Below are 23,226 nucleotides of genomic sequence, written 5' to 3'. Positions count from 1 at the left end.
TGTTAGGACTTACCCTTCAGTCCAGCTGAGATTAAGAAGAAATCTAACATCAGACTTTAGAAGGGCTGTGCGATCAGACGTGCTGGCTACAAGGGTGTGGGCACTCCAGCACCCTTAGCACACAGTCCGCCACATGTCTGTGCAGACATTTGTGCTTGTATGAATGCCTTGTGCTTGCAGTAACCCATGTGCACACACATGTACACAGGTAGCCACCAGGCTTTCCTGATAGAAGACACTCCATAGCCACACACTAGCTCTCTGCTGTCTGCAGTGTGTTTCTAAAAGTGGCATTTCTAAGTCTATTTTATGAGCTAACATCCTTCTTTGACATCATATGTGGGATTATAAGACTCTGTCTCCAAACTGACTGGCTATTCCTGAAAAGGGTTGGGCACCTGCAGAGGCTACAGCTTAATAGACACCCGATGGATGCTTAAGTGACTGCATGAATGAGTGACCTTACAGTAACCACAAGCAGGGCTAGGGAGAGAGCTCAGTCAGCAGCAAGCTGCCTAGCATGCATGAAGATCTGTGCTGGATACCCAGCGTGTCATACATCAGACATGATCGTGCAGGCCTATAATCCCAGCACTAGGGAGGCAGAAGGCTCAGAAGTTCAAGGTCCTTCTTCACCATATCATAAGGTTGAGGCCAACCATGAGACCCTCTCATGAAAACAGAAGCAAAAGGAAACAAAAGTCTCTTTAATGTAGTTTCTCTAAGGCTAGCTTTTGTTTTTGTTGTTGTGGTGGTTTGGGTTTGGTTTTAGATGAAGAGGGTTTTTTTGTTTGTTTTTTTTTCCTGAATATGCGGTCACTACTAGAGAATATCTGTAGAAATGCACAAGTGTGTCCAGTGTGCAGGCGAGTGGACAGGGGTCTTTTGCAAGCACGTCTGTGTTAAGATGAGAAGGCCAGCCTATGGAAGCTGTCTGTGGGAGCCTGAGCGCACTGTGAGCCACAGTGGGTGTGACAGCTAAAGATGCCTCCAGACACAGCCATGTCTTTAAGGAGCCTTAGTGTGAGATGAAGATGCTGGGTATGCTTGTGAGATGGAGGCCAAGAGTGAGCAAGCTTGCAGGTTGGAGGCTGAATAACTTTGTGGGCCATTCCCACGAGCCGAGCTCAAATAACGGCCCTTCTATCACCTACCCACAGGATGTATGTAAAAAGGATTCAGACATTCCCATTGCTCTTCCTACCCCAGAACCTCATGAAGCCCCTGGTTTTCCTGAGTCTGTTGACCCTGACGCTGCAGGAAGCAGGGACAGCTTCTCTCCCAGGGGAGAGGGCAAGAGAAGAGCAGAGCCCCGAGGAGGATGACACATATGCATCTCTGCTTGTGGGGAACTATGCCCTGAGCCCAGAGGACTACAGCGAAGTCATCGACCTGAGCAGCTATGAGGAGCCTGCAGACTATGGGGACCAAATCTCTGAGGTGAGGTGATACAGCTGGCTTGGAATCCCCAAAAGAAATGGGATTAGGGGCCAGCTTCCTTTCCACCTGCCCTATTATATAAATCTCTCAAGCCCCCTTTCTCTATATGATGTAAATTCTTGTGTATGTGTGTGTTTATTAATATGTGTATGTATGTGTTTATTAATACACATGTGTGGGGAAACTGGAGGACAACCAACCTTAGGTGTTGTTCCACTGGAGCTGTCCATCTTGTTTTGCTTAAAACAGGGTCTCTCAGTAAGGTAGCTTACTGGCCTGGAGCTTGTTAAATAACCTAGGCTAGCTGGCCAGCAAGCCTCCTCAGCACCGAGATTATGAGCATTAATCACAGATACTGGCAAAACGAACAAACGAGAGATTGGGGGTCAAACTCATGCTCTCATCTTGCAAGGCGAGTACTTTACAACAGTGTAGACATACTTTTTAAAAACTCTTTTATTTACATTTCTTTTTATCTTTTTCTTCCTCTCCACCCACCCCAATTCCTTCCAACAGTCCAATGCCAGGTAGGAGAGAGAAGGGGTTAGTGGGTGAGGGTGTTCAGTTCTCTTAGCTGCTTCCTGCTGGTTAGGGTCATTGGGTTCCTTGGAGCCAGTCCAATCCTTGTTTCAGGAGATCTCCAACTTCTTGTCTCACAACCAGGAGCAGCAAGGGGAGAAACAGCAGCCTTGCTCTTTCTCAGAGCCCCACACTCTCTGGGCTCTGGCATTTGTTCTCTCTCCAGAGTCCTCAAATTCAGAGTTTCTGAAACTGGTAAAAAACTCCTCTCAGCCCGAATGAGGCAAATAATTTGTGCTGTGGACCATCTGAATCAGTCCCATATCCCACACCAAAACAAAAGCATGTTTATACTCACAACACAACAGTGCTATCCTCCTGGACATAAAGTACAAATCCTTATCCCTCCTTAGGAACTTGTCACTCACCACTACTACAAAACAGGACACTAACTTCCAGTGTCTTAGTCCACGTGGCACACCTAATAGGGCCACTGGACGAGTCCCCATGTAGCCAAACAGAATCATAAGCCATGTCATGATCATAATATGAGAGGTGAGGCTCAGCTCTGTCTTCATGTTCTCCCTAAAAAAGAGAAATGCCAGCTTGTTGATCAGTAGTCTGTCTTCCAGTCTGAAGTTCTCCCCAGCTCTGTTGTCCTCTGCAGAGATTGACCTGTGCAGCATGGTACTTAAACCCAGAAGCCTCTTCCCATTTGTGATGTGACCAGGGTCTGGGTAGAGTAGGGAATAGTGCCAACCTGAACAATGCAGAGAGGAAGGGAATGACTACCAGCCTGGATGACCCAGAGATCTATACTTCAGCTCTATGTGGGGACCTTCTGGGTTCTTGACCCTCATGCTCTCTTCTCGTGACCTCAGTTTCCTCACTTGTGTCTGGAGGACACAGATGCCATGCTCTCTAAGCTCCTTTCCTTGCTTGCTCTTTTTACTCTCTCTCCCTCCTCTTATTCCTCTCCACATGTTAGAACTTGATCACTGAGGTTTCCAGAGGCCACAGTTAAGTTCTTCTCAGACATTGGCTGGCCTGTGGTGTTCTTTCTGCTCTGTCTCCAGGCTGAAGTAAACAGCACGACCCTTCCAACAAGAACTAGTCTCACCCAGAGCACTGTGGTTCCGAGGGCATCGTCAGCACACCTCACAACGACCATGCCTGCCACCGCTGGCCTACTGAACTCCCAGAGCAGTCATGGTAAGTGCGTGCAATCAGGTCACAGTAGCCACAGATCAGGGGCCAAGCAACCTCAGGCTAGCACCAGGGAGTTCTAACATGGGCTGTGGTGAGGGCTAAGGCCAGAAAGTCTTGGGTCTGGGTTGGCCTTTGCCAGTAGGAAAAGAAGGGGAAAGGGGAAACTGTCATGGTGAAAACAAGCACCACCACCATAGGGAGTGGCTGGCTGTCCCTGACACTTCTGCATAAATATTATGCACAAATTGAGTGGGACACAAAGCAAGCAAGAACTCCTACACCCTTGCAGAGACACCTTACCTTAATTAACAGCATCACTCGAGGAGTAGTTTGAGTGGTGATTAGATTAGAGAGATTAAAAGCCTGGAGAGGAGAATAAATAACTATGGTTGTCACTTGGCATGGGAGCAAATGAAGCAGAGAACTGGCTTCAGTCTCAAATTCACCTTTGTTAGCAGCCCGCCCTCTTCCCCAGTGTCTTCCTAGGGACTGGGGTGCGGCATCCCTGACTCTGTTGGGGACCAAAACCTAGGACACAGGAGGAAAGCAGCTTATTCTGGACCAGCTGGTGCTTCATGTCCTGGTCTCCTCTTGGATGTTTGCCAGCATAGACCTGGGTACTGAGATCACCTGAGGTGTCCCATGGGGAGTCTATGAACCCCCACAGCTTCTATCTCAGATTGGAAGAGAAAGTAAAGGGTCTCAGCTGGACCTGCCCTTCTTAGCCCTGGAAGAAAAAGGACATTGGGCCTCTCTGTCCCCTGCCCTGGTTGGTCCCTCCTGCTGCTTCATTTCTGGGCTGTGAACTTTCTTCCAGTGCCTTTTGGATACAAGCCTCTTCCTCAGTAATCTCTGTGATCTTATGATAGCAAGTGACACTGACATTGCTCAGCTGTCTGGATTTCTTGACTGCTGGGTACAGAGAGAGCACCAGGGCAGCGAACAGGCAAGGGCTGTTTTCACGTGGAAAATCGGGATGCTGATGACATCCCAAGAGGAAATGGAAGCTAGGCAGGCACGGTCCATTCCACCTTGGCTCTGCTGTGCTTCCTGGAGTCACGTAGAACATGGCCAATTCCTTTTCCTAAGACAGAAGCAGCAACCATTGACCGCTCCACAGAATTCTGGCTTTTTTCAGCCACACTGTACCTTTGACAGAGAAGGATCCTCTGGAAAACAGACAGACAGAGGTCCTAGAAATAAACTCAGGAGAACTTGCAAAGGATCAGGGTCTGATGCAAGCACCAGTGGGACTTGCCCTGAGCAAGTTAGGTGTGTCCTCTTTTAGGCAAGGGCTGAGTGACAGACTGAGAGCAACTGTGAGTATTGTCTGGGTGCATTGTGCTGGGTGGATCTGGGGAAAAAATAGGAAATCTAAAAGCCACAGGTGTCCACAGCTTAGATATTCACCGAGGCAAAGACCGCTGGCCACAGGGGCTGGAGGGAGTCTGACCCGAGATGTCACTTGTCTGTCTTCTACTTGGCTAGGCCTGCCTACCTGCCTGGTCTGCGTGTGCCTTGGCTCTTCTGTGTACTGTGATGATGCAGACCTCGAGGATATTCCTCGTCTTCCCCAGATGACCGCCTACCTGTATGCGCGCTTCAACCACATCAGCCACATCCGGGCTGGAGACTTCAAAGGGCTGAGTGAGTTATGCTTGGAGAAAAGGTGATGGCAAGGCAGAGAGGCCTGCTAGGATACAGACTTGAGCTCACTGGCCGTCAAAGGAACAGAGGCCCCAATCCTTCTAAATCCTTTCCTTTAAAAGTTTAAAATGGTGGGAGGAGCCGGTTCTGGGGGTCCAGGATCAAGGCAGCATTTCCAGGATGTTCCAGCAACCGCACCTGCTGGGGCTGGGCTAGACCCTCCCCCCAAACCTCCTCTCCATGGCCCTCATGCGTTCAAAGGGCTTCTTGCTTTTTCTTTGTGTTGTTACTTCAAGCCCTATTCTCTGCTTGAGGTGGGCTCGCCTCCACCTTCCACCTCTCACTGTGGGTAGTCTTTTGGGTCCTCACTGTCCTCCATAAAAGCTGTGCAGGGGGTGGAGGGTTGGGGTGATGCAACAACTCCTGAGGTTGTTCTTGTCCTTGCAAGCAGGGGGTCGGGGGATGGGGAAAACTCTTTTAAGGTGGGTTAACTACCACAGAACCAAAGCTCTGGAGAAAGCTATTGAGGAATGCCATGGTTTTCAAAGGAGTCCTGATTTAGCTTGTTTCCTGAGCCTTGGACCTGGTGCAGGTGGTAAGATAGTTAGAACTCCCTGAAAAGGTTGGAGCAAGTGATGGAGGGAAGTGTCTCCTGCATGGGGCCAGCAGAGATGTATGCTCTAGCTTCACACTCTATTCTCCCCCAACATCTTCCAGCAAAACTGAAAAAGATTGACCTTTCTAGCAACTCCATCTCCTCCATCCACAATGATGCCCTCCGCATGCTGCCTGCCCTGCAGGATCTGATTCTCTCAGAGAACCAGCTGACAGCCTTGCCTGCGCTGCCCAGTGCCATTGAGTTCCTGGATGTCAGCCTGAATCAGCTGCAGAGCTTCGGGATACAGCTTGGGGCCTTCTTGGTGAGTCAGACGTCCATCCACCATACAACACTCACCCTACCCAAGTACCTCACCTCACAGCTGTCCATACTCAACTCAGGTCTGGGGTCTAAAAGTCAATTCCCTTTTTTTCCTTTTTCCATTTATGGCTTATTAAACATGCTTCTCCAGAAAAGGGTGCTTCACATCGTGCTATCTTGGTAGCCTCTGCTCTCTCTGCAAATGGGAAACTCAATGCTCTTGGGCCTTAGGACCTTGTTAGTAGGAACACAACACCAGAAGCCAATACTGACCCTCTCCCTTCCTTCGTAGAGGACACTGCTGGCCTTTTTCTCTGCATCTGCTCCGCTCACCCTCTTTGTACCAGCACCCCACACCTGCTCACCAGTTCTGCCCTTGAAAATCCCAGTTTGTTTATAATGCTGACTCTGACTCCAGCTCCTACAAACCATCTCAGTGGTTTTGAAATCTACCACTAAGTAAATGGCCATTGTCTATCTGTGGTCAGATGCTCAAGAGACACAATTTGGTGGGTATCTTAGTTAGGGTTTCTGTTACTGTGAAGAGACACCATGACCACAGCAGCTCTTATAAAGGAAAACATTTAATTGGGGCTGGCTTATAGTTTACAGGTTTAGTCCTTTATGTCATGGTAGGACGAGAGCATGCAGGCAGACATGGTACTAGAGAGGTAGCTGAGAGCTTTACATACAAATCAGCAGGCAGCAGGAAGATAGAGAGGGCCAGTAGGTCTAGCTTGAGCTTCTGAGACTTCAAAGCCAACCCCAGAGTGACACATTTCCTCCAACAAAGCCACACCTACTCCACAAGGCCACAACCTCCACAACCTCCTAATAGTGCCAGTCCTTATGGGCCTATGGGGGCCATTTTCATTCAACCCACCACAATGGGTTACTAGCCAGATTTGGTGGAAAGGGTTAAGTCATTTGATACAAATAGGATCCTGTGAGGCTGCCTACAGAACAGGCAAGAGGCCAGAATATATTCCACTGAAGACAATGAGAGAGTAGACAAGATTGATACCTCCAATACGGTGGCTGCAGTACCTGTAGGGGCCTCCAAAGACCAGTTGCTCCTGTGCAGCCTCTCCGGCTCTTTCAAGTACAACCAAACCATATAACAACATTTCTGTCAATACTGGACTACATGCACAGTGGTGGCCCCTAAGATTGAGTCATCTAAGCAACTTTGTAGCACTCTTGGTTTGTGTAAGTAATTTCACAATGACACATTTCTCAGAATGCAATGCTCAATTTCAGAATACAGAGCCCTTAAGCAATGCTCAACTGTAGCAGGCTCCTTTTTGCAAACAAATTCATACTTAGAAGCAGCAAACAGGTAAATAAATAGTAAGAATGGATATATGTGTGTGTGTGTATGTATGTATGTATGTATGTACGTATGTACGTATTCATAGACCAGGGTCTTAATTTGTAGTCCAGGACGCCCTCAAACTCATTGTTCTCCTGCCTCAGCTTGCTGAGTACTAAAGTACAGCGTATCACCGCCCTCACCAAGAGCTGTGTGTTTGCTCTGTCACTGCTCTTCCTCACAAATGCCTTCCACCCTCCCAGTCTCCCGTGTGCTGTGGACCTACAGAGGATATAGAGAACAGTGTCCGTGCCGCCGGTGGGCGGGATGCAAAGGCTGCACACATTGGCTTTCCTCGCTGTGCAGGAAGTACTGGCACCGTCTGCGCAGGGAGGCCTCTGGCTGCCCCAGCCTTCAGAAGCCTGGGCTGTTTCCATATTAGGAGGTGCTTCTCTGCCTTCACGCAGGCCTGTTTACTTGGCTCAGGAAAGGCAGGGGCTTTGGAGCCAAAGGACCTGAGCTCACTGAGTGAGTCACCTCTGATCTTGTTTCCTGGTCTACAAAAGGAGGGTGATAATGGCCACTTGACACAGCCTCTGCAGGATTGAAGACAGCATTTGCACAGATCACAGGGTGATTGAATGTAGGTAGTGGATGCTCTGTTGAGAGGTAGCTAGTTCCTCACTGTTCTCTGAGCCCCTGGAGGCTGATCTCTCCCCCCAGCTCCTCTCTGATCAGCCCTCCCTGATTCCGACAGTGCTGTTAAGCTCACATGCTCCATGGTGCCTGCATGCCTTGAGTTCCGTTCTGCCACTCTGACACCCTCTGAGCATGCTCTGCATATCCACCCTGAGCGGAGCATTTGGGAGACTTTTCAGTGGCGGTGGAGAAGTTGAGCGTGAGCTGAAATGTCCCTTGGTTGTTCTTTCTACCTGTTCCTGCCTTAGCCAGGTCCCCCAGCCAGCACTAACAACAGCTCTTTTACGCTCCCAAGCTGCCAGCACTCAATGACAGCAGCTTTCTTTTGGCATCAAAATGGAGTCCTTAGCTGGGCTTGGTGGAGCACACAGGGCTCAGAAGGATGAAGTAGAAGGACCACAAGATTGAGGCCAGCCTGAGCTACATCAAGAATTCCAGGCCAGCCTGAGGTACAGAGTAAGATTCTGGAGAGGGAGAGGAGACAGAGACACAGACAAATGGAGACACAGAGACAGACAGGCAGGGACAGCTGCACCCCATGAGTAGGACCGCCTGATGCTGGCCTGCTGGAGCACCTCTTTGTGAAAAGAGCCTGAGAGGACACAGCGGTTTCCTGTGGTTTGTGTCCCCACAGGCGCTGGAGAAGCTTCAGTTTCTCTACCTGGCAGACAACTCACTGGATTCCATTCCTGGGCCTTTGCCCCTGAGCCTGCGCTCCCTGCACCTGCAGGTGAGGGGCCTTGATCGTGTGTAGGGTGGAAGGCAGATAACAGGGGAACTCAAGGCATGGTCGTAGAAATGATGTTCTCCGCTCCTTTTAAAAACATCTCCTTCCCTTACACGTCAGTATTCATGACCTCACCTTCCCTCCCTCTTGTCTCTTCCCATCCAATTAGGGTCTCCACACTTCTCCGCTCTTCTTCTCTCATCTTTTCTAATTTCTTCCCCCTCTCTCTTCACTCTCCACAAACGGCCTCTTCCCTTGTCCTGGGTGGCCTCAGCTCTGCCTTCTTGAGCTTCTTGAGCTGCCTGGGAGGCGCTGACCCTGCAGTGCACACTGTTCCTTCCAGAATAACATGATCAAGACCATGGAAAGAGACGCCTTCTGCGACTCCAGGGAACACAGGCATGAGCGCCGGCAGCTAGAAGACATTCGCCTGGATGGAAACCCCATCAATCTGAGCCTTTTCCCAGAGGCCTATTTTTGCCTACCAAGGCTCCCTGTGGGCCGCTTCACCTAGCTGAGCTCTCTTCCCAGGTACAGTACTCAGAGGCTCACAGAGCACTCTCTCCCTGCACCCAAATAGTCACCTGTAGTCCAAGTTTCGGGCAGTTGCAGCTTCACCACACACACACACACACACACACACACACACACACACACACACACAGCTTTCAGCCACTGAATTTGAATCTCTTCCTCCTCTTTTCTTACACCTTATGGCTCCTGGCTCAGAGAACAGCAGCATCCACAGCAGAGAGCTTCTCCAAGCTCTCCATCCCCGTCTTCCCACACAGAATTCCAGGAGAGCCATGAAAGAAAGAGAAGGAAGAGGAGGCAGCAGAGGGGCTGAAGCAAGGATCACAGGGGAGGGTGGGAGAAGAGGAGCATCAGTGTGCTGGAGTCTGGTCTTTCTGACTGCTAGGCTGACAAGACTGATAATTACATTTTCCAGAATTTTGCAGCTCAGTTATTAAACACAGCCATTATGAAAAATCAAATTATATAACCTTGCAGTTAAATATATTATACTGAAAACAACTGGAATGAACCCTCAAAACTCACCACTTCCCAATGAGTTAACCCCGTCTTGAAGTTATTTATGTCACAGTACCTTCATGGTAGACATTCCAAACAATGGTGTGCAAACAATCTTCTCAGATCGTTTGGTGGCATTGTGTTGATTAGTTTGAAACTGGCCATAGTGGGATATTTACAGCCTGGAAATCAATGAGTGCTGTAAAACAGGGTGTGTGTGTGTATGCGTGTGAGAGAGAGAAAGAAAGAGAGCGGGGGAGAGAAGAAGGATAGAGAGAGAAGTAATGTGTGTCTGTGTAAGTGTATGAGAGAGTATGTTTGTGCGTGTGTGTGTGTGTGTGTGTGTGTGTGTGTGTGTGTGTGTGTGTGCTGAGAGTTAGCTCTTAAAAAGCTTGCCAGCACACTAAGGACAAAGAACTATGTTTAAACTAGTCCTCCCTGACCCTACACTACCCATGGCTGGTGAGTACAGTCCCTGTGGTACTGTCCTTCATTTCTTGCTTTTCCTAGTATCTCCTGTTCATTTGAAGGGACCCATCCAGAAGGATGGAGAACTGACCTGACTTCTCTCCTGCAAGCCCTCTGGCGATCCCTGGCTCCTGACTGAGTCACAGATTTCCATCCTTTCCAGTCCTGGTTGCTCCTGCATGGGCAACCAGCAGAGGTCAGCCTTGTGCAAAGATAAATAAATAAACAGAGCAACTACCTACAGGCTTTGGCTCCAAGGCGGGCCTGAAGTGCTGAGAGACCGGAAAGGAGCAGCTGTTATCTAGTCTTCCTCGAACGGAGAGGGAAGAGAGATAATCAACCTTCCCTGATGCTGGTTTTTTTGTTTTTGTTTGGTTTGGTTTGGTTTTTAGGATAGCATCTTGTTATGTATCCCAGGCTGGCCCAGAGTTTGTCATCCTCCTGCCTCAACCCCCCACTGTTGGAATTACTAGCATATACCGCCATGCCCTGCTTCCACTGTTTTTATAACGGGTAGGGGGGAGTGCAATGGGTGGCAATGAGCCTCAGGTGTTGCCTCCCAGACGTTGGCTGAGGCATGGAAAGGTCTTGAGGCAGGTATGGCCTTGGCTCGCTCAGCAGGATTTTATTCCCTGTGCCTGAGACAGTGCTCCTGGTGATAATGGGTGGGTACACAACAGAAACTTCTCTTTTCTGGTGGAGCTTAAGATCGAGTACAGTATCTCAGTCAACTACAGTATCAACTCAGACATGATGCAAAGGGAATTGCAGCAAGTGACAGGAGCCAGCAAGAAGAGACCACACTCAGAGACTGGGAGCTCGCTTTGCAGGAATAGCATTTAAGCTGAAAAGAAAGATGGAGTAGGAACCAGCCAAGCCATGGATTGCCAAGGTCCCAGGTGGTCTCTGAGCCTGAAGGGACAGGGGCTTATAGCGGGCTTCATGGGAAGGAAGCCATTTATCTGCTTTCCCCACCCCTGGGCAGCACCTCACCAAGCACTCTGAATGCTCACCACAGTCCTGTGAGCAGGCAAGTCTGGGATGATTATTCCCACTCTTCAGATGAAGAAATTCAGTCCTGAAGAGCACAAATCGATGAATTGCCCATCTCTAATGTTTACTGAAGTTTGGACCAAGGCTCATCATACTGGCTCTAGGATGGTAAGGGGAAGTCTTAGAGGTACTGAGAGATGCCCTCATACCTTGGCTGAGGCTTCTCTCCTGGGACCCAGAGTGCCTCACCCAGGGGAGATCTGAAGGGCAGAAAGCCAGGAGCTCCTGGAGACACCAATGTTCTCACTGGTTCCCAAGGCGTTACTCTAGCAGATCTCCCTACCTCCTTCTCTTTCTGGTTGTGTGTTTGTGTGTTTCTCCCTTTTGTATGCACATACATGGGTGGGTACTCATGAAAGTCAGAGATGCCTGGTGTCCTCTTTGTTCTCCACATTATTTGTTGAGACAGGATCTCTCACTGAAGTTTGACTAGACTGGCTGGCCAGCAAGCCCCAAGCATCCTCCTGTTGCCCTCGGCCCACCCCAACACTAGGAATACAGGTACATGTCACATAGCCACACCAGCTTTTTAAAAATGATTTGTGGAGGTGGGTATTTTGTTTGCCTGCATGTCTCTGAACCCTGTGTGAGCCATGGATGCCAGAAGAGAGTGTTGGATCCCCTGGGACTGGAGTTACAGACAGTTGTGAGCTGCCAGGTGGGTTCTGGGAATCAAACCCAAATTTTCTTGAAGAACAGCCAGGGCTCTTAACCACTGAGCCATCTCTCCAGCCTGAGCTGCTCTCCTCCCCAACCCGCACCTATGAGTGTTAAGGATATGAACTCGGGTCTTCAGGCTTATACAGCAAACACTTTTGCTGAGCCCTCTCTCCTGCCTTTTACTCCTGTTCTTCCTTTGTGTGTCCCCTGTTCCCTCTCTCTACCAATCCTACACCAACCCTCATTATACCTAGGTGCCACCCACCTATGATGAATTTGTAATGACAGAAAATCTTCTAGCCAGTGCTGCTCTGTAAGAGGAGAGGGCTGGCTATTCCTGGGCCCTGGAGTTTGCTTCTTGGTGCCATGGATGCTTTAATCACCTCCCATATTTAATCCCAAAGGTAGTGCTGGATACAAGGGAAGCCCATCCCCTCACCGCATATGTGGAAATGGGCCTCTGAAAGAAAGTAGCCCACACACAAACTGCAAAGAAGTGGTCCAGTCAAATCTGAAGCCCAGGTACATCTACTCCAGGTTCCTGAGCCCAGCTCTTACTTCACACTCTTGGGCAGACATTATGGTCAAATGCAGGTCAGGCAGGCAAGCTGTTTTCCCTGAGGCCATACTGTGCACTGGATAGGATTTTCCCAAGGCCACACCTCTGCAGCTGTCTTCTGACTAATTCCCCAGTTTTGGCTAGGGAAGCCCCAGAAACAAAAAGAATGCCCTTGTTGGCTCACTGAAGACATTTTAAACAGAACATCTGTCCCTCTGTCACAGAGAAGGTTGGAGTGATTGGCTTGTTCCCTGCAGCTGCTACATCTTGGTCTCATGTGGAAAAAACTGGCATTGTTCAGGCTGGGTTGGACTGTGGCAAGACAAATAGCATCTCTTGAGCTATAGTGACATTCCTCCACCCCACTCCAGCCCCGTCTTGTCAAATGACAACACTGTGAGAATGGTCAGGAGGACCAGTGCCAGCCAGCCATGACGGAACAAAGGAAGGGTCTTCAATGACCCTGCAGGCATGGCAACCAGCCCAGGTGCCTCAGAGCCCACAGAGCACAAGCCTACCTCACCTCCTGAGAAAGCCCCTACTGAACTCCATCTGACCCTGGCAAAGCACTTGTAAAGGAAGTGCAACACCTCCCTATTTGGCCCGGGGCCTTTGGGAGGGCCTAACCTCAGGATATCCACCTTTGCCAGCTCTTTAAATGTGGAGAAAGGAGGCAGCTCTTCAAATATGGAGAAAGTAGGCAGAGAAGAGGCAGGTTCTCTCCTTTCTCAGCAAGAGTAGTGATCTCTGCTTCCTCCTGAACTATCCTGTCCTCAACTCCACAGCCCTCAGCTTCCCCCAAAACCCCCCAGCAGGGCCCAGAGCCAGAGGAAGGAGGCAGGATGGGAGAGACTTTGAGGGGTTAGAGCCAACTTGAGCTGAGGAGGCTGGGAGCTTCCCTCCCTGACCTCGCCTGTGCTTCCTTCCTGCTTCCCTTTCCTCTAGCCTTCTCCCGGTGTGTGCTGCAAATGAGAACCTCACAAAGCTCCTCAGCATGTGGGACCTGAGTCTGTGAGGGATGAATTGCTACGCAGACTTTGCAAGGCTATGTGCTGCAGCGAGAGAAAGACGACAAACCACATGGGCAGTAGGAAAACAAGATAGGAAGCCAGGCTTAATGGCCCATGCCTGTCATGCAGGCACTCGGGAGAGACTGGGGGAGACAGGTGGGTCTCTGGGAGTTTAAAGCCAGCCTGGTCTAATAGCAAGTTCCAGGCCAGCCAAAGTGAGACTCTGTTACAAAGAGGGAGGGGCAGAGACACAGAGACAGAAAGAGAGATGTACAAAGAAAAGTTCAAGGTCATCTTTGGCTACAGAGTGAGTTTGAGGTCAGCCTGGGCTATGGGAAATGCTGTCTCAAAAACAAAAAACACACAAGAAAACAAAATAAAACAACAACAACAAAAACAGATGGGCTGCAGGGAAGGCCACCATGTCTCAGAAGTTCCTGCACCTGGAGCTGAGTGGGAGGTTAATGCCCCCACCCCTACCCCTCATCCTCCAAAGCACTTTGTCGGTGTTGCTGTTTACATGTTGGGGATCAAACCCAGGATAAGAGTTCCACCACATGAAACACATCCCCAATCCCTCAAAGTGCTTTAGAGAGCAAATGCTGGAGAGCGCGTCCCTCAGACTGGAAAGGGGGTGCACAGTGAGGGCCTACACCCTCAGGGAACACAATGAGAGACCTCATCTCAGAAGAACCCTGTGGCTCACGGACACCGTGTCCCCGGCCACGGCCACGCACTGCCACCTGCCTGGGTCTGTGTCAGTCTCTCTCCTGGCCAGGAGGCAGGCAGACAGATGTAAGCAGCCTGTCTCTACCCTGCTCCCTCCCATCTGCACCCCTTCAGCTGCTCCTTCTTCCTGCTCCCTCCTCTCCAACACACCAGCTCTCTCAAGGTCACCTCCAGCCTGGCCAGCAAACTCCCTGTCTCCAGCAGCTCCCAGGTCCCCCTCAATGCAGCTTGAAGGATTATCCTATGGAGAGAGGGTGCCTGTGTGTCCCCATCTTCCCTCCATCAAAGCTGAAGACTGCCCGACTACTGCAAAATGCCCCTGCTCAGACCTCTTCTTCTGTCTTTATCCTTGTCCAGTCTGTCCAGCCCTTCCAGCCTTCATCTGGCCTTGCAAACAGACCTTATTACCCTGTGCTGAAGGGAACCCATCCAAACTCCACTCCTGCTCCTTGGCGACCCCGGAAACAATGCCTGAATGGCACGCCTCATGGGTTAAAAGACATAGTCCTGGAAGAGGAATCCTGCATCCCAGAGCAGACTCCTGGAGCCCAGCAGCTATGTTTCTTTCAGAGAGCTGAGGAAATTCCTGTGTTCTAGGGATAGGCAGTGAGGAAAATTAGCCTCTGTTTTTAGGGGAGCTCTGATTTTAGAGGAGCTAGTGGAGCCATGGAGAAGGGTTGGGGGGGTTAGAAAAGGGAAAGGTCACCGGAGGTGAGTGACACACTTGGCTATGGATAATTCCGGAAAAGAGCGCGGCCTCTGAGATGAGGATGTTCTGCAAAACTAGAAAAGTGTTAAGTGGCTGTCTGGATGTTTCAAGCCAAAGCACCCTGAAGAGGAAAATTCTGGACTCAAGTCTTCCAGATAAGCTATGTGCTCGAGATGAAATCACAGTGCCGATTTCAATGCTAAGTGTATGAAAAGGTGAGTCTAAAACAGGGTCTTTCTCAATGTCATCAGACCAGGAAGGACATCATCCTACAGAGACAAGAGAGAGAGAAAAGCATTCAGAGTTCAGTGTTCCCAACACCCCCAACAGGCTGCCCCTGTGTCCCGGCCTTTACCTCTCACGAGGAGGGGCTCCTGTTAGGCAGGGCCGCAGGCGCAGGCGAGGCTGCAGAGAGCTGCCCAGCCTGGGCTTGCTCTCCACTCCGGGAGCCCATGCTTGTCCTTTGCGTTTCAGATACCACCTTTCATCTCCAGAAGAGTTCGCTGTGGTGGCAGTTCCCCATTTCACAGAACTCAGTTCCTTGCCCAAGGTCACAGCAAAAAGTAAGAGACGGAATGTCAGCAAAGCCCTCCAAGCCTTCTGGATTGAGGCTGGGTACCTGACACACTCACCGGAAGGTGTCTAATCTCATACTTCCTATAGAAAGGTGCTCAGAGCACACCTGATAAACACTGCCAGGCCAACTCCACAGCAGGGCACAGAAGGACGAAGACATGTGACAAAAATCTGACTAATGACCCCTTCTTCTTCCACCTTGCAAAGGTCCCCAGCTGGGTTTCTCCTCTCCTCTAAGCCTTCCCAGTCTCAATCTTCCTTCTCCCACACTCTATCCCTCCCCATCTGTTGTCCCTGATCCCAAGCATCTTGGCTCCTCAGCACCTCTTCACCAGCTCCTTTCCAACCCTAGCTACCATAGGTTTCTTCCTGGTAAACAGAGCCACAAGGAGGCCCATTGGGGCTGTTTCTAGGCAGGCTTCATCTCCCTCTGGAGTCTTGCTCATTACAGTCTCCAAATAGGGGTGTAAGCTCCTGCAGTACCAGCCTTCCCCCCCCCGCCCCCTTTGCTGCAGCTTGGAAGCAAGTAAACACAGCTTTAGACTGGCTGCCTCTTCTCTGAGTCCCTTCGGCCAGACTACCAAAAGAAATATAAGAAAGGGCAAGCTGGGTGTTGCCACAATCAAGCATGTTCCCATCATCCTGAGTAGATTCTAAATAAAGCCAGTGAAGAGGCAATAAAGCCCAAGCCTGAGGCACTGATGCCCACCAATGTACCCAAGCCTGGAGTGCGTACACACGGCCCCGTCCCAACCAGAGTGGGCAGCCTCAGCTCTTGTGTCTCACACACTGACTGGAAACCGAGAAGAAAACTGGCTTCATGTGGATCTTGAGTCCCAGCAGAGCAGCCAAGAAGGAGTTCCTGAGTGTTCAAGGGCCCAGCCAAAGAGCTTTCCACAGACCTAGACCCCCGCCTCAGCCTGAAGTGTTTCTGGTTTCCTTCCCTGATTCTCTGAAGAGCTCTTCATTAAGTCCCAAGTGTCAGGGACTTCATCATAACAAAAACAGGCAAGGTCTCTTCTCTGTGGGGGAGAAAATAAACACTAGCAGATAAAGGACATAATTCACAGAGGGAATGTTTCAGCTACAAGGGAGTGAGGGTGATCTGTGGCTCCGTGAGCCCACAGGTGTTTCTATTTCTTACATATTAATAACACAAGGGAATGCGAGTGAGAATGGAGGGTAGAAGCTAGTGGCATTAGATGAGGCAGCCAAGGGAGATCTTTCCAGGCGGTGACAACTGAGCAGAGACCCCATGCATAAGAAAGCATCAGCCTGCACAGCTGTGAGAAGTGCTCTCCAGATGGAGGATCAGCCTCAGCAGGTGCAAAGGCCTGGCAGAAGGAAGCACCTCGAATTTGAGTCAGGAAGAGGTCACCTGTGTGGGCAGCCATAGCTGGCTGGAGGCGGGGTCTGAGGAGTAGCAGGGCCCCAGATATGAAGAGCTTGTAGAATGGTATGGTATGATGGACGCTTCTCTGAGAAACTTAAATGCCGTCCAACCTTTCCATTCCCGTTAGTCATGCTAAAACATGACAGGGGAGAAGGGAGTGTTGTTCACAGACCAGAGGGTGACAGTGACCAGAGCAAACACAACCTTTTAGAAAAGGAAGAATGTGTTGCTTCACTACCAGGCCTGGGTATGCTGATGAGTAGAGATGGGGAGCTGACATGGAGGAGAGAACCCCTGGGGCTCATGGAGCAGGGTAGCTGAAGAGGAGCGATGCCAGCAGCTTCCAGAGGGTGTGGGATATTGAGGAGGGAGTAGCAAAGAATATTTTAAGGGCACTTAACATGCTCAGTGCTGTATGATCTTCCCTTGGTCTCTGTTTTAAGAAGGCAGCATCATGGTGGCCCTTGTCTTTGGAAGTGTGCAATGAGGAGGTTTGCCTTCCCGGGGTCTCAGCAGCAGGAGAATCCTGTCACTGTCCTTGCTCCATACTGAACTGCTTTGTAGCTTACACGAGTCTTCTGTTCTTCATTCCCTTCTCCAACCAGGGCAGTTTGGAGTCACTGAGCAGAGGGTCCAGACAGACTGGGCCTCCATAGCAGTGCAGATTTCGGCTTTCTATTTTTAAAGATTTAACTATTCACTTTAATTGATGTGTATCTATGAGTGTTTGAACAAGTTTATGTACATCACACGTATGCAGGTGCCCACAGAGGCCAGAAGACATTGGGTCCCCTGGAACTGAAGTTACAGGCAGTTGTGAGCCACCTAATATGGGTGCTATGAGCTTCAATAGAGGTGCCAGGACAAGGCACAGGAAAGGAAAGTAAAAGACAAGTGCCCACAAGAACACCTCCCCAGGGAAGCAGTCTGTGGGCTCCATGGATGAAATAGGCTTGAATTACAGAAAAGCCCCTTTCCCACCAGGTGACTGTGGCACTTGGGAGAGAGCCAGGGTTCCAGTCCCTCTGACCCTTCCCACCCTGCAGCTCCACAGCAGCACAGTCCCTTGCCCTGTGGGGCACCTGGGCTCCCTCTCCTCCCCTCGAGCCTGGAGATAGTTTTTAAACAGTCAGCCTGCTTTCTCATGCGCAGCAAATGCCTCCCCCAGAACCTGCTGCGGGCCTTTCCCACGTCAGTAATCAGCACACAGAACAAGCAGGTGATTTTTTCTGCTCTCCTCCCCCGCCTCTTGTCTCTTTCCTCTCTTTTTGCTCTCCCTCTTCTCTTACTCCTCCTGCCTTCTTCCCACCAATCAGAATCACTGACACCTCCTGGGAAGCTGGGAGGGTTTCTCCTCAGACCGAAGCTGTCATAGGGAAAACAGGTTTATTTCCTCACTTTGAGAAGGTGCTGACAGGAGCAGTGAGGAGGGTGTTTATGCTCCCCTCCCCCACCCCCACCTCACCCCATCCCCACCCCACCCCCACTGCGGCCGAATCTGGAGTTATCTTCTAGCTCAGCTCCGAGCTGCTCTTCTGACCAACCTGCCTGGTCCTTATCTATAGATATTGGTTCACCCAACCTGTCCACTCTGAATCCTTTCTTCCTTCTTGCCCTTTCACATTCAGTAATTTGGAGTCATTCTATTTATGTGCCAGGAATCCCAGGGGCTGGGGATACGAGACACACAGGGAGGGAGTGCCACAGAGGCATGAATAAACCATTAAGATGCAACGAGGTAACTTAGGCGATAGAGGCACTCACATAGCCTCCTGGCAGCAGCGCCCAGGGGAGTGGCTAGTCCGTGTGGGCGTAGAGATGAGGGATGGCATCCTGAAGGAAAGACAGCCCAGAGCAGAGTGCTCTGAAACAGGACATTACTCTGGACCCAGGGCTATGAAACCAAGGAGCACCGCAGGGTGCAGGGCACAGCCAAAGCCAAGCTGGGAGTGTGGGGATGTGCCTAGGGGCAGGCAGAATAAGGGACAGCGACCCTGGTGAGCTTCCCAAGGTTGGCGTCTGGTCAGGTGGGTATTTGGGAAATTCTGAAAAAGCAGTTTAAAAGAGAAGGAGCCTGTAGTCACTGGCTAGGAGGACTACCCAGTGGGAAGAAACAATGGCAGCGAGATTGGCCTACACAGGAGGCAGCAGACACCCCCTCCAGAACCATTAAGGTTTCACAGATGTGGGGGCCTCTTCAGCAACAGAGTCAGCTGACTTCAGGGAAGGATGGGGTCAGAGGCAGATGTGCGCTGGAGGAAGAGCCCATGGCCAAGGTAGGTCAGGAGCTGCCACAAAGGTTTGCAAGCAGAAGAGAAACCATGGTGGTGAGAGCAGCGGGGGAACCTGGCTACCAGCTGGGCAGGGAGAGGGTGGTGCTCCTTCTCAGAGCAGATTCTTGCAGACTGCCGCTTGCTATGGACAGGCTCTGCTCCTGTGACAGTGTTGTGTGTAGTCTGGGCTCCCTGCTGCACACCTATGTTGCCTGGTTCACTCACATCTTAGGTTTTCCTAATATGAGCCAATGTTTGTTCTGTCACTCATTAGAGTCAGTGCCTATCTACACTGAGGGCCCACTGCATGTGGCTGGGCCTCAGCTCTCTCTAACAGGGCTCTAGCTAATAGAAGAGACAGAGCCTTCGTGCTCAGAGAACTCCTGATTTGATTAAAAGGGCATGCACAAAACCCTATCCACTTTAAAAAATAATAATAATAAAGTTAGTATCACCGCAGAAACAGGCTCCACGTGAAATGAATGCAGAAATGCATACCAAAAGGACACCAGACAGGAGAGACGCCTGAGGGACTGTCCCTGCCTAGGGACAGTCTCTGTGGTTCCTGAGCACAGAGACCAATTGGGATGTGACATCCATAATTCATAGCAATCAACCCTGGAAGGCCTGGTGCTCTGACCCTTTTGGAAGGCACTCTTTTCTCTGACAGCTGAGCCCTCCTCCTTGGAGGCCCGGGGCAGGAGGTTTTCTCCATGAGATGGACTCCAATGCCCTGTAGCCAGATGATGGATGAGGGGGCGAGAGCTGCTGGGGTGGCAGAGGCCAGCAGGGAGGAGCAGGGAGAGAAATATAGCAGCAGAATAATCTAGAAACAAGGGAGACTAGGAGGATGGGTGAGGGAGGAAGCTGGATTCTCCTCTCTGCCGTCTTTATTTCCCAGCCCTTCACTTCAGCAAGATCCTCTATTCTGTGACACAGAGTGAGGAGAGCAAAAGGAGGAAAGTCGATGGTCTGCAGGCTCGTCTCTCTGTCTCTTTGGGGTCATGGATTTGAAGAGCTCTCAGGCACTTCTGAGGCACAAGTCACCCACGGGTAGCTCTGCTCCCTGTCTTGTGTCCCTGTGCCTCAGAAACAGCCCAGCTTTCCTGTGTAGACTGAGGCTTCCATCCAACCCAGCTTCCTCAAGCAACCAAGGCAGACACTGGGCCAGCAGCTAGCAGAGGAAAGGAGTGTCTCCTGGGACCCCGCCCTTTCAGGTCTTCAGGGCTCCAGGTGGCAACAGCACTGCAGCCAGCATCTCAGGAGCTGAGCCTGCAATTTCAGCTCCCTGGCAGGCGAGGTAAGACCCTGTAGGTAAGACGGACACGGCTTCAGCCTGCTCTTCCCAGCCTGCAAATTCCATTTGTCCATTCTTTCCATGTGCACACGGGACGTCAGGGAAACTGACAGGTTAATGCTGGCCTCCCACTCGCTCCTGTCAGCTGCTGGAAGCAGGGGCACAGAGGAGCAGAACACCAAAGGAGCACCACTCACAAATCAGCTAATAGGCTGGGGTTCTGGGGTTGGGGTCCTCTGGTATTATTGGTTTCTCCTGCCCAACAGATGTGGAGGGAAAGGGCAGTTTGGTTTGGTAATTGACCAGTCTGTCTGAAAGTGAACATGGGGTGGTTCAAATTATAGAGCCTCTCAGATCTGGGCCCCACCTCCTGTGCCTTTTGTAATTGCAGGCATAGAACTTACATTAATGGATCAAATATGGACCCTGTCCTGGGGGCTTAGACTCTGGAGCAATAGTGTCCAGCAGTAATGTTAACATTACTCAGAGGCACCGCCTGAGTAGAATTAGGCTGGAAGACCTGGCAGAGAAGACAGCAAGCACACTGACCAAACGACCCAGGCAGAAACACTGTGCGGACGGCTTCTCAGGATAAGAATTTGCAGAGCAGAGACCAGCCCCACACAGTACACATCTGTAGAAAGGACAAGAAGATGCCCACGGCCAGTGTGCTTCTGAAGGTGAGCAGCAGGAAGGTGGCTCCCACGTGGGGCTAGCCTTGTCTCTCCCATCTTCCTTCACAGGCTGCAGCTTACTTATCTAACACCTGTCCATCTTAGACTGGTTCCCCTGCAGTACTCCAGATAGACCTCTTTTCAAGTCTGGGCATTCTTCATGGAGAAAAGCAGGGACGCCTCCACATCAAAGCATGGTCATCTGGACCTGTGGTGATGGGTCAGAGAACCCAGAGGAAATGCTGCCCTCAGCTAGAAGGGAGAGCATGGTCTGTTTGTCCAGTCTGATCTTCCCTGCCCCTCAGATCCCTGCAAAGGCAGCCTGCTCGGAGTCCACTCTGCTTGCCCTCTCCCACCTTCTCCTGTCCCACCCAAACCTATGCCTTGCCAGGCTGCCAAGACCACCTGTCTACCAAGCGGCTCTGGGGAGGTCGGGAACAGAGGCCTGACTCTAGGGCCCATGACCTTCTTTTCTGCTCACCTCACACTCGCTGCCAGGCCTGCTGCTGTGCTGTTCTTCTTCCTCCAGGGCTGGAAATCTGGAAGTCCTGCAGACAAGCCCTGGAACCGGCTTGAGGGTCTCTCTAGGTCTCAGAAACCAAGGCTCTGCTCTATTTTCTTCTCAGGGCACCACCTTTGCTGGTTCCCCTTAGCCCTACCTGGCTTTGTGTCAACCCTTTCTCTCCTGCTAGATAGACACCAATAAACACATAACTGGAGAACACAGTGGAGAAAACTACCCCAGATTCAGTCCCTCCTAAGGTATGGCCTAGCCTGGTTGATGTGTAAAGACTCTGGCCTGGATCTTAGTCCTGCCAGTTGGTACTTTATTTCTGTGTTTCACTTACATCTATAAAATGAGATACTGTCCCTCCCTGTCTGGGCTGTCGAAGGATTAGACTTAAAAGTAATGAGCATGTGCGTAGGGCCGTCTGCATTGTTTGGAGCACAAAGCCCTGCAAAAAGAAGCTATTGTCACTCTGCTGCTATGCTTTAAGAGAAGTGTGACAGGGCAGTGGTGGCACACACCTTTAATTCCAGCTGTCAGGAGGATCTCTGAGTTCGAGGCCAGCCTGGTCGAGGTAAGTTCATGGACAGACAAGTCTTCACAGAGAAACTGTCTTGAAAAAACTGAGAGAGAGACAGAGAGAGAGCTTAAGCTCTCTCTTTTGGAGCCTTTTTAGGAACCAGTCCTGGTGACAAATCTGTGAGGGTATTGTAGGCTTCAGGGCAGTTCCTGGATGGCTGCAGGCCATGTTCCCGCAGGCATCCCTCCCCTGACAGGCTGTAGTCCCAGGGACCCCACCTCCTGCCATCTGAACAGACAGGAGTGCGGGTGTCCAGGTATCAAGAGGAGCAAAGAACAAAGGTTCTTTGTGTCAGAATCCCAGGGGGCAAGGGCAGGACCAAGGCAACCTGCCTCTCTGATACATTTCCAAGTTTCAGTCGAGTTCACTATCATAACCAGGACCCAGGCTCCAGCGTCTCATGTCTGTGCTATCAGCTTGTTGTGACTCATCACCAAGTCTCCGGGCCTCTCTGGAGCTATTGGGCTGTGTGGCTTTGAAAGACACTCTTTGGGGGTGGGAATAAAGACAGAAGCTCGCAGCCTCTCGTGATGCAGCAGCAGCAGCAGCAGCGCAGCCCCAGCCGCTATCTGACCCGTACGCCCCCTGCACCATACCCATCCCGACCAAATGTCACAGGGTAGCTAGGACTCTAACCCCAACCTTAATCTACTGCTGGGCCTAGGAAACGCCCGAGGTGTGGCAGGCACTGGATGAGGAGCTGCACACACACAGTCCAGCTTGCTCTTATTTCACTCTCATCCCATGTGCACTGGACAAGGGAGGAAAACCTGAAGCTCAGGGGTGTTCTGCGCTCTGCATGGTAACACACAGCTTGTCAGTAAGACCTCGGTCCTACCCAGCCAACTGCTTCCTCCTAGATTATGTGGTCCCAGAGGGGCGTAGGGCCTCAAGAGAAGAGCAGTTGGGGGGTATTCAAGTAGAGAAAGCATGAAGAGGAGTCAGAGGGAAAACATGATAACAAGAAAAAGCTGGTCAGACCAGTGGTGTTGAGACTGATGTGTAGAGGTGTTACTGTGCATAGGGTGAAGACTGGGGTTCAGCGACACCTGGGCTGGGGACAATGAGCACCAGAGGTCATTGTGCAGACAGTAGGCCCAGGGCACGTTCCCTGTTCTCTGAAAGGTCCAGACCAGCTGCTGTTTTTTAGAGAGAAGAAACGGAAAAGGAAGCATAAGCTAATATATTTTAATGAGTATGAAAATGTCATCATGAAACCCATTATTATTAATA

The 23,226-nt window shown here is 50.7% G+C and overlaps 1 protein-coding gene across 1 annotated transcript; it reads left to right on the top strand.

Annotated features, from left to right (window-relative positions):
* The first annotated feature begins 1,200 nt into the window (after positions 1 to 1,200).
* On the top strand, positions 1,201 to 8,986 carry Optc (opticin). The gene is made up of 6 exons (XM_055598187.1): positions 1,201 to 1,440; positions 3,036 to 3,171; positions 4,657 to 4,815; positions 5,533 to 5,735; positions 8,380 to 8,475; positions 8,816 to 8,986. Exons 1-6 carry the CDS (start codon positions 1,216 to 1,218, stop codon positions 8,984 to 8,986), a joined length of 990 nt encoding a protein of 329 aa, XP_055454162.1. The 5' UTR covers positions 1,201 to 1,215.
* The last annotated feature ends 14,240 nt before the right edge of the window (positions 8,987 to 23,226 follow it).

This window comes from Psammomys obesus, unplaced genomic scaffold (assembly GCF_907164565.1).
Source record: "Psammomys obesus unplaced genomic scaffold, mPsaObe1.curated_primary_1811, whole genome shotgun sequence".
NCBI classification, from domain to species: Eukaryota; Metazoa; Chordata; class Mammalia; order Rodentia; family Muridae; genus Psammomys; species Psammomys obesus.
This window is presented reverse-complemented; position numbering and strand designations above follow the sequence as displayed.

Excerpts from the sequence above, each read along its gene's own strand:
- Optc (XM_055598187.1), top strand. The coding sequence starts at position 1,216 with ATGAAGCCCCTGGTTTTCCTGAGTCTGTTGACCCTGACGCTGCAGGAA. Across the intron at positions 3,172-4,656 it reads GAACTCCCAGAGCAGTCATG|GCCTGCCTACCTGCCTGGTC; the intron begins GTAAGTGCGTGC and ends CTACTTGGCTAG. Across the intron at positions 8,476-8,815 it reads TGCGCTCCCTGCACCTGCAG|AATAACATGATCAAGACCAT; the intron begins GTGAGGGGCCTT and ends TGTTCCTTCCAG.